This window comes from Diprion similis, chromosome 13, assembly GCF_021155765.1.
Source record: "Diprion similis isolate iyDipSimi1 chromosome 13, iyDipSimi1.1, whole genome shotgun sequence".
NCBI classification, from domain to species: domain Eukaryota; kingdom Metazoa; phylum Arthropoda; class Insecta; order Hymenoptera; family Diprionidae; genus Diprion; species Diprion similis.
The window spans coordinates 1,868,548-1,885,144 of NC_060117.1; the positions used below are offsets into that span (position 1 = coordinate 1,868,548).

The following is a 16,597-nucleotide window of genomic DNA, read 5'->3' on the forward strand; positions in this document are numbered from 1 at the left end:
ATCTTCACTGCTCCGTTCGGGTTATTAAAGCCTTTCTCTTTTCCTTGAAGAAGGGCAAGGAGACTGAAGGGGTAGATAGCATCCCACTATCCGTGCCCCTAATTTCGCGATAATTTCATCGTGTTTAATTATGCAATTAGGAAAGCTGCGGGTGGTAAAGGATCGAGCCAAGAAGAGGGGAAACAGTATCCGCATTTTCCATGTCTATACATTATATACATCCGAGTGATCCCATCGAAAGTAAAAAAAAAATTCTTTCAAACATGAAAGAATGCGCAAAATGTCTTCAACATTTTTTGATGATCAAAAATCGTTTCTGATTCCAGGTAAACCACCGCCGCTTGTCAGATGGCTGATCAACGGAATTGTCAGGGATCAGGAATCGGAAATTCGAGCGGGTGACGTAATCGAAAACAGGTGAAAAAATCTTATACCTTCATTTTGTTGTTTTCCAGTTTTATTCAAATGTTTGTCACATAAAATTCCGATAAATATTTTCACTTCTAGTTTCTTCTTTCCTTCTTGCCGTTTGTGACGAATTAGTTTCGTTTACCTTCATCTCATTTTTCATTCTCGACATTTTTTCTCTCCGCTTGCAGGTTGACGTTGTCATCGATAAGCCGTTCAGATCTCGGCACAAGATTCACCTGCCAGGCACTCAACACAAAACTCGTTGAGCCTAAAACAGCTTCGCTCGTCCTCGAAATGAATCGTAAGTAGAATAGATTTTTTCTCTCTCGTTTTGTTTTAGTTCCGTTTTTAATTTCCCCTTTGCTTCCATTATTTTCCTCGTCGGCAATTTTATTTTTTTCTTCCTTTCCTATCTCCTTAAATTTTTCACCATTTTCTTATACATTTTTTGTTTTTACTAATTGTATTGCCGTTGTAAAAACGAGTGATTAGATAGAAAGAAAATGAGAGAATCCGAATTCACGATCGCTGCAAGCGATATAAAATCTCGTCTGATACGACGGCTGCTTCACGTTTTTTTCTATTCTATTATCCTTATCCTTCTTTTCCCATCTATTTTTCCAGTCAAGCCGTTAACGGTGAAGATAAAAAAACCTGGATCAACAGCGACGCTTATTAACAACGGAATTGGCGAGGCTCTCAGGGCTGGCAAGCTGTACAAGGTCGAATGCGAAACAACCGGATCCAGGCCTCCGGCCATCATTACTTGGTACGAGGGACAGAAGCTCCTGATGGGCGACAAGGTAAGGGAAGATTGAATACCTACTTGATTTAATCGGCAAATTAATCCTCGTGATTCTCCCTCCATCGCGTATTAACGATGTTTGTTATACCGGCTTGATAATTACCAGCATATTACGTCCAGAAACAACAAAATTAACGCGTTTCATAGAAAATCATTGCAGCCTTTGAATTCCTCAAACAAAAGTAAATAAATAAATGAGACCTATTCATTGATTTGCCAATTTTCATTTTTTTACGGCATGGGCATTATTGAAAAGTCCACTTTTTGTGGCAGTTTTCGTTCCGTAAAGTGACGCTTTATACGGCAACGAACAAACTTGCGGAATAAAGTATTTATTCCGCAGTTTTGCTGCGCAGTTCGAAGTGCGCATACCAAACCGCCGAATAAAGTAGCTTCGTCAAACAGATCGCGACATAACCTCACTCTTCGTTTTACTTTTCAATGCCCATACCGTAAAAAATATTGTATATGGCATGCCCGTAAACCGTTTTTTGGCTCGGATAATTTCAGTACTCGCTTCCGGCTCGCCTTCAGCTCGTCCTGAAATCTTTATCCTTGCCAAAAAAAAAAAAAAAAAAAAAAAAAAAAAACAGGCGGTTTACGGGCATGCCACATAAATAGCTATTTTTTTTTTCTCATATCAATCGTCGATCATAGGCTTTCACTTTTTGCTTACACGTTGTTCGGTGCATACTGTGTGCATAATAACAGTAGCTCAATGTGCACAGTGTAGTTGCAATGTGCAGTGCAATATAGCTGCAAATAGAACGCGATGGTTGGATGGGAAGGGTAGCGATGCTCTGTAGTTCAGGACTTGAATGGAGGTAGTTAAGGGAAGGGGCGAGATAGGGGGAGGAGGAATTCCCTGGGGACGCGTAGCATTATCGATAACCAGGAATCAGGTTGTACTTCACCCCCTACTAACACCATGCATACCCATACATACACGCAACCCCATTAAAGTACATGTTACAAGTATCCGGATGTCGATCTATATATGTGATTAAAAATCATTCTCGCAAATATCATACATTATTAACAACCAAGTTCATATCAGTATCATCGAAAAAATTTTAACTCAAGTTTTATATAATTTTTACAGAGGGTGAACAAATCACTCGTTTTAAAAGACGAATAAGAGCTTTCTCATGTTACCAACTGAATAAACTTGTCGTGTTAATTCATATTATTGTAAAAAGAGTCTTGTTTCAGACTTTAAACTGTGAACTTTTTTTCTCATCTTTTAATTTCCCTGCCTGTTTATTCGGTTAATTAGCTCACGAACCTGTTTATTTTCTCTGTAACGACTAGGTCGTTACGTAATGATAATAAATATAAGAGATCTGACAATGGTTTGAAATTCAAGAAGTTCATCCCTTGTCTGATTAATTCTATCTTCTTTTCTATCCTTTTTATCGTCTCTCTGTGCTTCCTTATTTCTCGTTTTAACGTCAATTTCTGAACTTAAAAATAATATTCTTTGGGAAAAATTTTTATCACCAAGCACCGAAATAAAAGTTCTTCTCTTCTTATTTTACCCTTGCAGAGAAAACCCTGGGAGGAAGAAACTCGGGAGAATCGTACCGTCAGTCTGCTCAGCTTCCAGCCGAGGGTCGAGGACAATGGAAAAACCATCACTTGCAGGGCTGAGAATCGGAACGTGACGGGTCTACACTTGGAAACTTCCTGGGTCATAAACGTCGAATGTAAGTCCAACAATATCATTATAAATGCGGAAAAACCTTTAAAATAGTCGGTTTTTTTGCGTCACCCTAATATATATATTAATCGGGACCATTTTTTATGTGGTGTTTCATTCATTCTCAAAATCACTTTTTTCCGCCTAAAAACCATGAAAATATAGTTTAATAAACAAAAGACTGATTACAGATAGATAGAGGTGAGAAAGTTTCTCGCTTTTACAGATATTTTCCGATCTTCTCATTCTCTTCTTCTCGCATTCCGTCCATATTTTTCCCGCCTTATATCTTCTCCCGCATTTCTCGCTACTCGCTTTTATACCCTCATACGTTTTACGAGTGTATTGATCCTGTTTATTTCATTTATTGCACCGCGCGGGGTGGTACTCGATTTATTTTTCTTTTTTCTCTATTCTATTGTTTTTCCTATTCTCATTTTCTCCGTTCTATCTTCTTCTTTGGTCATTTTGTACACGAGACAAGGAGACGGAGAATGACTTTTCTGCTTTTGTCACAAATACGATATTCGCGCAATATTATTGCACGCTGTAAATATCATGCGACAGGACTTGAACCGATATCCGATAGATATCGTACACGTTTTATTGGCCGTTGAAATTTATCACAAAATTACACCCCTATACGCTATACGCTGCTGGGATCTGTCACTCACTCTTTTGCATCGTAAATTTTTCCCATTCGTATAACGGTTCATCGTATATCTTCTTTTTTTTTTTTGTCGCCAGAGTTACAATCTTGTATTTCGAGTTGCGATTCACCGAAAAAAAAAAAAAAGGGTGAATGAACGAATAAATTATTTTAAAACTAACGAACACTTTGATTACTCTGAATTTTTTTTTATGAAGCTTTTTTATAAATACATGCGATTGAAAAACTCAAAAAATTCTCGATCAAAAATGTAGTTTGGTTTCAAATTCCTAATGCAAAAAAGCTTAAGAATTAGTTTTTCAATCCCGTTCAAAGTTACAATGAAATTCTGACTGAGTAATTATTATAATTATTATATTTATTGTTTGGTACCGTTTCTGCTGTATTTTCTCTCTCTCTCTTTCTTTCTCAACTTGGAAATAATTTTCTTCAGCGATGCGGAAATACGTGGAAAACGTATGTAATTTTTTTATTCTCAAGAGTGGGTAGATCGGGGTTGAATTACACGGATAAAATAAAAATAAGAAATTGAGCAGCCGCTAGCCTTCTATCTTCTCTCTCTCTCTCTCTCTCTCTCTTTGCAAGAGGGAATATGGAAGCTGAACAAATTAGGGTTCGGTGAGCTGAGCTTTCTTCTCCTTCTCATTCCGGCTTTCTCTCTCCTCTTGCATGTGCGCGAGTAACGGCTCTACACATCCACAAAGACGGTAGCAAGTAACAGGGGCGGTAAAAGCCCCCTGAGTAAACCGAGATGACGTCACGGCACGTATTCAATTACCTTGACCATCACCCTGAGATCCTTCAAATTACAACCCCTTTGAAACTCGACACTGATGCCCTCGTCCTGGCCTCGCGTTACCTCCTTCCTTCCTTCCTTCCTTCCTTCCTTCCTTCCTTCCTTCCTTTCTTCTTTTTTTCCACGCCTCTGACAAAGGAAAACCGTTCAATAAAGGCTGTGCCGTTTTAGGAGTATCAAAAGAGAAACGTGGAAAATAGAAACAGTTGATAAAAATAATAAGATACATTTCTGAAATTAAACTGGGATGAAAATTTTGTAGGAAATTTTTTTCTTTTTCTTAATTGTCAAATTTTCAGGGTTTAAAAATCGAAGCAATATCATCCTTAATTTTCTTCTTACTTTTGATTTTTTACTCTTATCATAGGAAAATCATTTTTCGATTTTTTATACTTATATGAAAGTGAAAAAAAAAAACACTTATACAAAAATTAAGGGGTCACTTCGGTCATGTCAAACGTATATACCAGCAACTCAATACTATCACTGAGCAATTCTAGGACAAAATGGAACTTCAATTGTCGAAAATAATTTTTCTGAGATGTACTTAAATCTTTTTTTGTCGAAAAGTAACTGAAAAAAAAATCTACGTCACAAGACAAAAAAAATGTCGAGGTAATGGCCGCTCGGTTATAGCAGGAATAGCTCATACACTTGTACGAAAGGCCAAAGATTGAGAGACGGGGAAAAATGGAATGAAAATAACTCAACGAAAAACGGAATAAAAGACATTTTCGCTTTTAGGTTAAACGAGAAAAGTCTGAAACGGAAAAATTAAGAAAGTTGAATACAAACCTTGTTTACATAGGGGTACGTATTTTCCATAGATATATACATCCTCGAGTTCTGCAGATGCATTTCGTTAAAATTCTCCCGATTGCTGAAAAGATTTTTCTCTCGTCTTAACTTTGCCACTTTTTTTTTCCGTCGCCGTTTTTAATTTTTCATCTTTTTTTCCTTCGTTTAGAAAAAAACTACCCCCTCCCCTGCCTTCCAACCCTCTTTCTCCTCTTCTTAGACTTTTATTTTACGTTCCTTTTATATTCTCACGCTTTAATTTAATTTCTACTTTGCTGCTAATTTCTATTCCGACGCAGCTGCACTCTAGTGTCCTTATATGATTTCATTTTCCACTCTCTCTCTCTCTCTCTCTCTCTCTCTCTCTCTCTCTCTCTTTCTCTTTCTTTGTGTCTTAAATTGCCACTTTGCCCAAGAATTAATTATACAGTAAAATAGAAAATGCAATAACTTTAACGAAAATCATTGCTGGTTTTGTTTTTCTCATTCTACTTGCGATCGGAGAATCAAAATTAAGGATCTAAAAAATACTCCATTTTTGGAATTCTAATCACTAATGTAACCCTCCACCACCGTTTACAGATCCACCAATCGTTTCGCTGAGATTGGGATTAACTTTGAGCCCCGAGGACATCAAGGAAGGGGTTGACGTGTATTTCGAGTGTCACGTCAAGGCAAATCCGCCGTGGAGGAAGCTAACCTGGTATCACAACGTGAGTCAACAATAAAATTATTTACACACTGTCTATTTACGCATCTGCAAAAATTATACGAATTATTTAATTCGTTACTCATAAATAGACTTGAATTAGTCGGTGATAAATATTACACAACCGCATAAAAATAATCCATGTTCATTGTACGTTTTTTTTTTGGGGGGGGGGGGGGGGGGGGGGGATTTCATCACCTCAGGATTTTTCATAACCTCAAAAAAAACAAAAAAAAAACGATATTCTAAACAATCGAATTACGTACCCTTAAGACTCAAGCTTTCAACGCTGGAATAAGTTGTGAGGTTATGGTGTTATAGGGTTATACGGTTATGGGGGTTTACGTTTTGGGCTTATCAGATTGGGATATCGTTGGATTAAATGTTTATGTGATTTGGTTAGTTGGATTTATCGTTGGAAACTTGAGTCTTAAGGTTATACGGTTCAATTGTTTAGAATATCGTTTTTTTTTTTTTTTTGAGGTTATGAAAAATCCTGAGGCGATGAAATCACAAAAAACGTACAATAAACATGAAAAGTATTTGATTGATCTTTCGATTTTCGTCGATTTGTGCGCTCTCACGGGTCTCATTTTTTTTTCATTTCACATTCAATATTCCTGCCACATATACCGAAGAAAAAGTTTATTATCATTTGAAACGGGGATATAAAGCAGAGAAGATGTATGATCGAACGCATTGGTAGAATTTGTGGTATATAAGAAGCAGCAGCGGTGAAAGCATCTGAAAAGAAAGTAAAGAAAGAAAAAAGTAAAAGGAGAAAAAATAAAAATAAAAAAAAAAAAAAAAGGATCGGCAGATGCCGACTAAAGAGATTGGCGAGGGTGAACTTGCATCTTAAAAATATGATCAGACTTCGTTTCACCGACAAAAATATCTCTCCCACTGTCTTCGTTCGATCTTTTCTTTCTTCTTCTTCCTTTATTTGATCCGTAATAACGAAAAATTGAATTTCGAAACTTATGGATTTAAATAAAGCAAATTTAAACACAATATTAATTGTTTTTCGAAAATATTGAATCTCTTAGGTAAAAATATGGCGGCAAAAATTCTTCATTGTATTATGCTTATAGTTGTTATATGTATGACGTATCGCGGTTTAGTAAGACACGATGCATGTACGCAACGTGTTAGCTTTGGCAGGGTTAATTAGGCGTTAACCGCACCCTCAAATACCCCGCGTATGTCACAGAACAAACGTCACTTACAATTATACAACCAACTGCACGAATGTATAATTATACAGGGTGTTCCATTTGAAAAAAAAAAATATATGCTTGAATATATCGGAAAACTAAGTATTAAATTGAAAAATGTTTCGCGCAATTTTTCGCTCAAAGTTGTCAAAAATCATGTGTCAGATGTAAAAATTTTCAAACTTTTTTCGAAAACAAATAAAAAAAAAAAAATCAGAAGCGGCGTCGTTTTACCATGGATGTTTACTGATACATTATCATATTTCACACCAGATTAGTGAGAATTTTTTTTAGCTTTTCTCAAGATATTTTTCCCCCTTTGTTTTGCTGATAAAGAAAAAAAAAAAAAAATTACAAATCGTGTAATAATTTCGGAAAAACTAAAAAATTTTCAAAAATCTGGTATAACATACGAAAATGTTTCAGCAATGATATATAGTAAAATGACTGTCGTTTCAAAGTTTTGTTTTACCAAAAAAAGCTTGAAAACAGTGAATAAAAAAAATTTCGCCACTCCGGCTCTGGGCTTCAAAATTTTTATATCTGACTGTTGATTTTTCAGATTTTTTAATTCTGTCGATCAATAAGATGGTTTTCAAAAATCGTTGAAAATTCTAACCGTGTCGAAAAATATGTAAAAAAAAAAAAAAGAAAAAAAGTAATCAGTGGGATACCCTATGTAGAATAATATATACATGCGCAGTTAGAGTAGCGCAGATGTATACGTTTGGTATAGTAGCTAAAGTTGCGTGGCTCAGGTGGACGAGCAAATTGAACGAGGTAGAAGTTTTCACATACGGAAAAACACGTATACATACCTACTTAACGTGTATACCTATGTATACATGACATACATAAAACGTATTTACGCAGAGATAAAACTTTTGGACAGACTCGTGGTGTTGAAAATTATAAAAGAATCCATTTTCAACGTTTTACCAAGAAACTTATACCTTATTTTCATCCTTATTTTCCTTACTTTTTCCAAATGAACGATTATTTTTTTCGCAGTTGATATACATATTTATTTTTTTTTTTTAAATTAGAAAAATTATCAATTATTTGCTCGTCAAAATTTCGTTTTCCGTAACTTTTCTTCAAAAACTTTTTCATTAGGCTGCGAAGTCCTATCAGTTTCAGATTTTTCGCTCCACCGCATTCGAGATCATCGCGAAAATTTGTCGAACAGACCGTCAGGCTCCTCTTTTTTCACGCCGATGAAAAGTATCGCGGAAAAACTGTTTTTTCTGCTTTTTTTTCCTTTCATTCTATAACGAGAGCTACGAAACGTCTGGATCGAGGAAAAACTCAATTTTTTGTCCAGCATAATAATGTAGAAGGATTAGCAAACGCGTCGGTCACAATGTCGAATTTTTGAAAACACGAAATTCTATTTCACAGTATTTTCAAAACGTAGAAAATCGAAATACAGAAAAGCCAAAACGAGGAAAGGTACAGTATGGGAAACTAGTAGATATAATAAAGCGGTCCTGGATTTATTTCCAATTTCCGCTGCCAGAAGTTGTGACAAAAAGTTTTTCAAAAAGGCTAAAAAAAAAGTTTTTCAAAAAATGAAAAAAAACACTTTTACAAAACTGAAAAAAAAAATGTTCTCAGCAATGAAAACAGAGTTTTTAGAAAATGAGAAAAAAGTTTTACAGAAATTCAAAATTAGTTCTCCGAAGACGAAAAAACTATCCTCCAGAAAATAAAATTCCCATTTGATTGACGCGTGAAAAAAAAGTTTTCCGAAGATGGTAAGAAAATATGAAAAAAAAAAAAAAAAAAACGTCCTTCGGTAAACTGTTTCTTCATTTCTGGGTATCATTTTTTCATTTTCTGAAAACTTTTCGTCACGCCCTCTGGCGGCGGAAATTGAAAACTAAATCCAGAAGCGCTATAATAATATCTACTGAAACTGTACTATAAAAGCGTAATAATTCTGCTAAATTCACATTCTTAATCATTCCGACGATCTTGTATAGCGCTTTTCTGTACTTCGGCTTTTCCACATTTTGACTATTTCGTATTTCGACTTTGTAAAAAAAATTTTTTTTTTTCTCTTTTCGAAATTTCACGTCGGTTCAAAAACTTCTCAATCCTTCCAGGCATTTACTCCTACCCTAAAAAACAAAAATGGAAGGTTAAAAAAAAAAAAAAAAAAAAAATCAAAATCACGAGGTCTTAGTTTCGGGTTCCATCCCGGATCGTTGGGGACAGTATTTCCGGCAATTAACGAGCCAACTCAATTAAACTAGACTGTAATCCCGGTGTATATAAGGCGCATTTCAACGCGGTGACGGTGGAGGGGAAAGGGGAAGAAGAGGAGGAGGAAGAGGGAGGCCTAGACGAGCCGAATCGGAGGTCGTCCTCCCGGCGCGGCATAGGTTAAGCTTCGGGTTTATCCGGGTTAAACCCCGACCGGAATTCCCGAGGGAACGGGATTCCCAGTCGCGCAAAACCCCGGATGTACATAACGGACTCGGCACCCGCTTATGTGGAATTAGTCATAGGTGAAAATGCTTCGTGTGAAGGTTGGACGGAAGGTTGGAAAATCATGCGAGATTTATTTCTATCGAACGGTGGAAAAAAAAAATGAATTGATAAAAAAAAAAAAAAACACTTCGACCCTTCTGTTCATGAGTTCCACGCGAATTTGAAATTATTACAAATCATCTCGTATTTTTACAAGCTATGGAGATTTATTTTCAAAATACTGAAATAGAATAAAGTCTCGAATTATAGAGAGAAAAATTAAATATTCATGTTTCTTTTCAAATCGTTACGTGAACTCACTTCAATTTCACTTTACGATTCTCGATTTTCTATCGATTAACTGATACGGATTTTCTATTTTTGTCATCACTTAATTCGATATCGCCGTTTGTTGATCCTAATGAATATCCCTGCAGTATTTGTAAATTTATTTATCGTGACAACGTGTGTAACAAAATACCTAGTAGAAATTAATCTCAAAATATCTCAGCTTGTAATAATAAAGCTAAAAAGATTTTGTTTTACCTTTTTATTTTCTTTTTTTTTTTTCTTTTTTTTTTAATCAAAGTTCAAACAATTCCGCATAAAATGTTTCTACTATGAAAGTAATTAAGTTGAACTAAAGAAATAAAAATTAACGTTGAAGCTCAAAAACCCGAAGTTTAATCCTTACAGTCTGCACGAAAGCAAGGGGGGGGGGGGGGGGAGGTTTACCCTCATTGCCGGTCAGGGGTTAAATACTTGACGCAGCAATAAGATAAAAATGAAATTTTCTCAACGAATTCGTCTAAAATATCCTCATATACGTGAAAAACATACGTGAATACCCATATTTTATTTACATATATACATATATATATACGAGTTTTTACATACATATTTTCTCGACTAAATTAAGTTAAGGGACTCCAGCAGCAGCAGCTGATTCAAATCAAGTTAAAGTTTCCGACGCAATTGGAAGGGTATCCAACATGGTTGGAAAGTGAGACGAGAAGGAGGGGCGGCGGGAGGGGAGGGGGGGGGGGCTAGTTAACCCTTATTTAATCTAAATACCCCCAAAATCCGATTAGCGGAGAAGCGTGCCGTGAAACCGCGATCAGCTTCGGTATCGATTCTGATATAACAAAATATATTTAATATATATATATAATTTAAATAAAAAGCAATTTTCTTGAAAATTTGATAATTTTATAACGAGTAATCGAAAAAAAAAAAAAAATCAAAATTTACCAACAAGCTTCTTTTCAGGGGTACTAAGGAATATAAAAAAAATTGAGAAAATCAAAAATTCAAATGTATTCTTCATCGCGACGATGAATTATTACACGATTGATTCTTGTGGCTGATTAAGTTGTTATTATGATTATTTGAATATTGAAACGCAGGAAAAAAAAATACAAGTTTACTTTTCTTAGCTGAGAAGTTTTGTTTCGATTTAATTTAACTCGACGATATCGATAAGAAATGGAAGAAAATGAAAAATATGAGAACTTTTGAGACTTTGTTTTTTTCTTGAAAAATGTATCAAGTTACGGGTACAAAGAAAAAGGGGGTATGAAACTACCCTGCGTAAATACATGCAGGATATCAGATTATAAAAGAATTTAATAAATTCTTCCTGATGCGAGGATAATCGATGAATAATTGCTACCACTTATGTATATAGCGTCGCGGCGTTTTGTAAGCTGTATAAAAGAATAGGAATAAGAAGAAGAAGAAGAAGAAGAAGGGGAAGGGGAAGAAAGGGGGAGGGAGGGGGGAGAGGATGTATTCCCGCAACTCGTCTCTACGCGACATTCAAATGGCCTCGTTTTAAATCGATTTAGAATTGTCTTCGGCCCCTCTTCGAATGGTTATGGGAAATGAAACCTGCAGACGATGAAACTGCCGTCGAGATCGTCGTCGTCGTTACAGAGGAAAAACTCGAGTAAAAGAAGAAGAATAGGAAAAATAAATAAAATGAAAATTACCAGAAAATCAAATCGAATTGAATTACCTGAAAAAAGGTTCGCATGGATTGCACAAAATTTGGATAATCAGAGTTGACTTAATATAACTAAAACTTATGCAGATGCGAAATAAACAGGTTAAAAGTAAGCGGATCTAGTTTTTGCGATAGTCTGAGTCCTTTTTTCTCACTCCTGCAAACTTGTGAAAATTATTCCCGCAGGAAACTGATCCAACTAACGTAGAGGAGAAAGTGGAATATATATAGGCTATCGTGATTTCCAATTGCGGTTTCAACATTTCGTTTTTCATTCGATCTATTTCATATCCGCTGTCTTTTTTTCTAATATGATTTTTTTTATATTCTCCGCGTAGAGTTCTTTTGATCAGAAACACGATCTGCAAACCTCGCTTCGATCATCGCGTTTCATAACCTGACAGAAATTGCTCGAGTTGTGTACTTTTTTTTTTTTTTTTTTTTTCTTCTTTTGACACACTTTTTCCTCTTTTTTTCGTCGTTCAGTGACGACGATGACGTCGAAGTTGACGTTGATGTTGATGGAAAAGGTTGACACGTACATACAGCTGATCCCATTTACACTGTATTTTTTTAGTTTCGATGTTTATTTAACATCGTGTGTATATTTAATATTCAAATTAAGAAGAGAGACAAACTACGAGTTAATTGATTGATCATAAGTGTCTAGAAATTTAAGAATTTTTAAAAACCGTACCAAAGAACAATATATATTCTTTCTAAAACTTCTAAGATGTAAAATACGCAGAAAAAAATGATTTCGAAATTGGGGTGAAAATGAATTTGACGAAGAAAGAAATATTTATTGATTTAAACTTTGTTTTCTTCTAACCCTGGAATTTCATCTATTTCTTTTTTTTTTTTTGTACTTCAGAACGAGTTGCTGGTCCACAATTCGTCGGCGAAAACCATAATATCGAACCAGAGTCTGGCCCTTCAAACAGTGACGAGGGGCAGTGCTGGTCTTTACGTTTGCGCAGCGAGCAACGATCTAGGTGAAACGAGAAGCGAGCCGCTACCTTTCAGAGTGAAATGTAAGTTGAGCTTTTCCTCCATCTGTTTTTTATTTTTTTTTTTCTGCCAATCAACGTCTGACTCTCACCGTTTCTAAGTGAAAATTAGGAGTTTGGAAAGTTTTTTGGGAATTTTCAGACCGTTCGCTTCGCCGAAAAAAAAATTGAAAGTGCTGAAAAAAGATGGGAAAAAATCTTGGAATGTTAAGAATAGAAAATTTTAGCAAAAGTTCTTTTCAAAATCACTCTAAATATTTTGAACACTCGAATAAGAAATCTGATAAAATTTAAGGTAGTGGTTCAGAGTTGGAACAGTTGCAGAAATTAAAAAAAAAAAAATCAGAAATGGTCAGGGTTAGTTGACGTTCGTCGGGTTCGCATGGAATTTCCCATACATGCAAAATTCTTTTCACAACTGGGATTCTTTTCTTGTTTATGAAAATTCCAAGCATCCTGTTTTAAGACGTCAGGACTTAGGATACATTTTTAATACTCAATTTTAGAAGAATTTGATGATGATTCTTTTTCTGTATAAATTACTTTTAGCTCGCGGTGAAGGAAAGTAAAGTACTAGACAAGTAAAAAAACTGGTAGAAAATTAGAAATGAAACTGCGTCCGTGACTCTTTTGGAGAATTGGCTATCTCGGGTGAAAAACTTTGGCCAGGCAGGTAGTCGTAAAATTTTTTTCCGTAATAAAACGAAAACACGTGCTCGGAAAATCATCTAATATTACGAGACATTTCGTTGCACATAAGTTTTGGCCTCGGTTGGCGAATTTTTTATTACAACATCTATCTCACAAAATTTTACGAGATCTTGATTTTTTCATCATCCTGACCAAAGATTAGACTTTCTATTCGTGCTCTTAATAAATTTTCAGATTTTTCATTGTTAAAAAATTAACTTCATATTAACAGCTCTTTAAACTTGAATATCGTTTTTCTATTTCCTGTAATAGGGGTGGGAGGGGCAAAGTGGGCCTCTGGGTGCAAATTGGGCACCTTAAAATTTTTGATATCTCCAAAAATTTGGGGGCAAAGTGAGCATCTTAAAATTTTCGACATCTCAAAAAATTTAGGGGCAAAGTGGGCCCCTGGGGGCAAAGTGGGCACCTTAAGACTTTTCATATCTCAAAAACTTTTCGGGCAAAGTGGATTCCTAGGGTCAAAGTGGGCTCCTTAAGATTTTTGATATCTAAGAAAATTTTGGGGCAAAGTGGACCCCTGGGGGCAAAGTGGGCTCCTTAAAATTTTTGATATTTCAAAAAATTTTATTGCAAAGTGGGCACCTTAAAATTTTCGATATTTCAAAACATTTTGGGGCAAGGCGGATCCCTGGGGGCAAAATGGGCACCTTAAGATTCTTGATATTCCAAAACATTTTCGGGCAAAGTGGACCCCTAGGGTCAAAGTGGGCTCCTTAAGATTTTTGATACCTCAAAAAATTTTGGGGCAAAGTGGGTCCCCTGAAATTTTGTTAATTTTGCTCCACCCTCCATTACATTAAGTTACATAAAGTGAAAAAAATAGGCTACGAATGAATAAATAAAATACAAAACTTGTCTAAGCACGAGAAAAAAAACCATTTCAATAAAATCTTACAAATTGAATGAAACTTGGCAGTTACCCCCGTCTGCAAGGACGAAAGGGTTATTGTTGTCGGAGCTTCGAAGGGCGAGTCGTTGGACGTCGTGTGTCGGGTCGAAGCACATCCGCCTGCCCATAGCTTCCGGTGGAAGTTCAACAACAGCGGAGAGACTCTAGAAGTCGTTTCCAGCACTCATCGGGTATCAAACAACGGAGTCAGCAGCACCCTTAGGTACACCCTAAGCAGCGAACGCGATTACGGCACACTTAGCTGCTGGGCAGACAACGCGGTCGGATCGCAAACCAAACCATGCCTGTTCCAACTGGTTGCCGCCGGTGAGTTGAGACTTTTTACATTTTTCATCCCCCCCTTTCAACCCCTTTGTTATTTTTGTTAACTAGCGCTGTGCGATAAATCAATTTTGTGTTTAACGTGTAGAATTATTAGGAGGTAACTTAGATTAATCGATTAATCAATTGAAAAAAAAAGATTAATCGATTAACCTGTTTTTACCCTGTTTTTCCAAAATCCAAATCTTTAGTACGTGAGATAAACAAAAACGAAAGCAAGAAAAAATTTTAAAAAATTAACAGAAAACCAAAAAAAAAATCAAAATAATGAAAAATTTCGCCTCTCATCCCCTGTTTTCAGGAAAACCTTCCCCGGTGAGAAACTGCTCGTTGGCAAATCAGACTTACACGAGCGTTGAAGTGCGTTGTGTGCCAGGATACGATGGCGGTTTGCCACAGCGTTTCGTCCTCGAGGTTTTCCACGGCGACATTGACTTCTTATCGAGCACCCAACCCCTTTATAACGTTTCGAATCTCGAGGAGCCAGTTTTTTCCCTTGCTGGCATTGAGGCCACCGTCGATGCTGGTGTTCACGTCGCCGTTTACGCCGTCAACGCCAAGGGGCGAAGCACCGCCATCGTACTCAGCGAAGTCACCTTCAGGGACGCTGAGAAACGAACCGGTGAGTTTTTGAACACTTTGTCTACCCGTTTCTAGATTTTTCGCAGTTTCTTTGTCGTTTTCTATCGTAAATACTCATCATTGCAGGGAGGGGGAGGGGGGGGGGGCTGGCAAAATGGGGTACCCTTAAAATTTTATAAAAAGATTTTGTTAGTCAAAAATAACTTCTATAAACATTATTGAGCATTATTTTTAATTTTCGAAAATTTTCAAAAGTTTCTTTTTTTCTTGACGTCTGAAAATCATTTTTATTTTCTTTGGTTACAATTAAAAAAAAAAAAAGATTTAGCACATTTGAATCCTCGAAAATTGAGTATTTCTTTAGGTACCCCGTTTTGCCCCCCTACCTCCTTATATACGTCGTAAGTTTTTCCAAACAGAAAAACTAAAAAAGAAAATTTTGATCTTCAATTCTCCTCTCCGCCCCCGTGATTTTTCAAACCAAAATCATGGCCGATTTTGTTATAAGAAAAGTTGTTTTGGTTGTTGCATTATTTATTCTTCTCTCCTCTAATTCCTTTGAGCAACCCTCGGGAAAATTATCGCGTTTGACCCAGAAACGGTTTTTTGCATGTGCTTCTTCTTTTTTTAGCGTTTCGTTCTTTGTTGGCGTTTGTTTTTTTACTTCGTTTTTTCTGTTTCTCTTTCGGCATTGTAAGTCTGGCGGGCGGACAGTTGATTAACGATAATAATAAGCCCCAGCAATACACGCGAAGTTAGCTAATTCACTTCTGTAATGTAAGGCGCAATCTTATAGATTAGCCTCGCGGTCTCAAGGGTAAAAAGGTGTAGCGCCTCCATTTTCATCGGGTCTCTAAAAATTCTCACAACAGTGTCAAACGGTGCGAGAGAGAGATACACTGGCAGGGAAATTTTTTAAAACAATAGAATTAAAACGAGAATTAGATAAACGGGAAAGAGATGGATTAAGACTTGGTGTCAGCGGTGGGATTGGAAAATCAGACAGACAAACGAACCTTGGTGTCAAAAACTACCCCTTTATTTTTTCTCTTTTATTTCACTCTATCCTTTATTCTCTTTATTGTTATTCCTATTTTTGTACAACTTTTTTTCTGTCTATTTGTTTGTTATTTTTTTGTGTTTTTTATCACCGCTATTCACTTTACTTGAGTACCTTGGGTCGGGCTCAAGATTTCACGAAAACTCGAGACTTCTTTTATTTATTCATGTTATTCAATTATTCTTGGCTATAAATGTATACAATATATTTATGTATATTTGTTGTAGAAACATTATCATAACCTTCAGGTATACCTGAGCGATTTACATAACGTGTATGTGTATATATGCATATATATATATATATGTGTGTGCGTACCTAGCTGTCACCCGTAATACAGTATTTTACACCGAATAAAAATTTATCAATAATTTATACGTCCGTCGCACCTTTTTGGTGGAGCGGGGGTGAGATTTTT

General features: G+C 36.1%; 1 protein-coding gene across 4 annotated transcripts in view; it reads left to right on the plus strand.

Moving 5' to 3' along the window:
- Positions 1-16,597, plus strand: part of LOC124414082 (nephrin) — a 156,656-nt gene that overhangs the window by 128,432 nt on the left and 11,627 nt on the right. For all 4 annotated transcript variants that reach the window (XR_006929921.1, XM_046894987.1, XM_046894984.1 and 1 more), the window contains exons 5-12: positions 327-417; positions 600-712; positions 1,036-1,214; positions 2,763-2,922; positions 5,762-5,892; positions 12,460-12,619; positions 14,223-14,522; positions 14,839-15,159. Coding sequence is in view for 3 of the 4 variants with exons in the window: in XM_046894987.1 (XP_046750943.1) it covers positions 327-417; positions 600-712; positions 1,036-1,214; positions 2,763-2,922; positions 5,762-5,892; positions 12,460-12,619; positions 14,223-14,522; positions 14,839-15,159 (1,455 nt within the window). In the remaining variant the exon portion in view is untranslated. The remainder of the gene's footprint in view (positions 1-326; positions 418-599; positions 713-1,035; positions 1,215-2,762; positions 2,923-5,761; positions 5,893-12,459; positions 12,620-14,222; positions 14,523-14,838; positions 15,160-16,597) is intronic.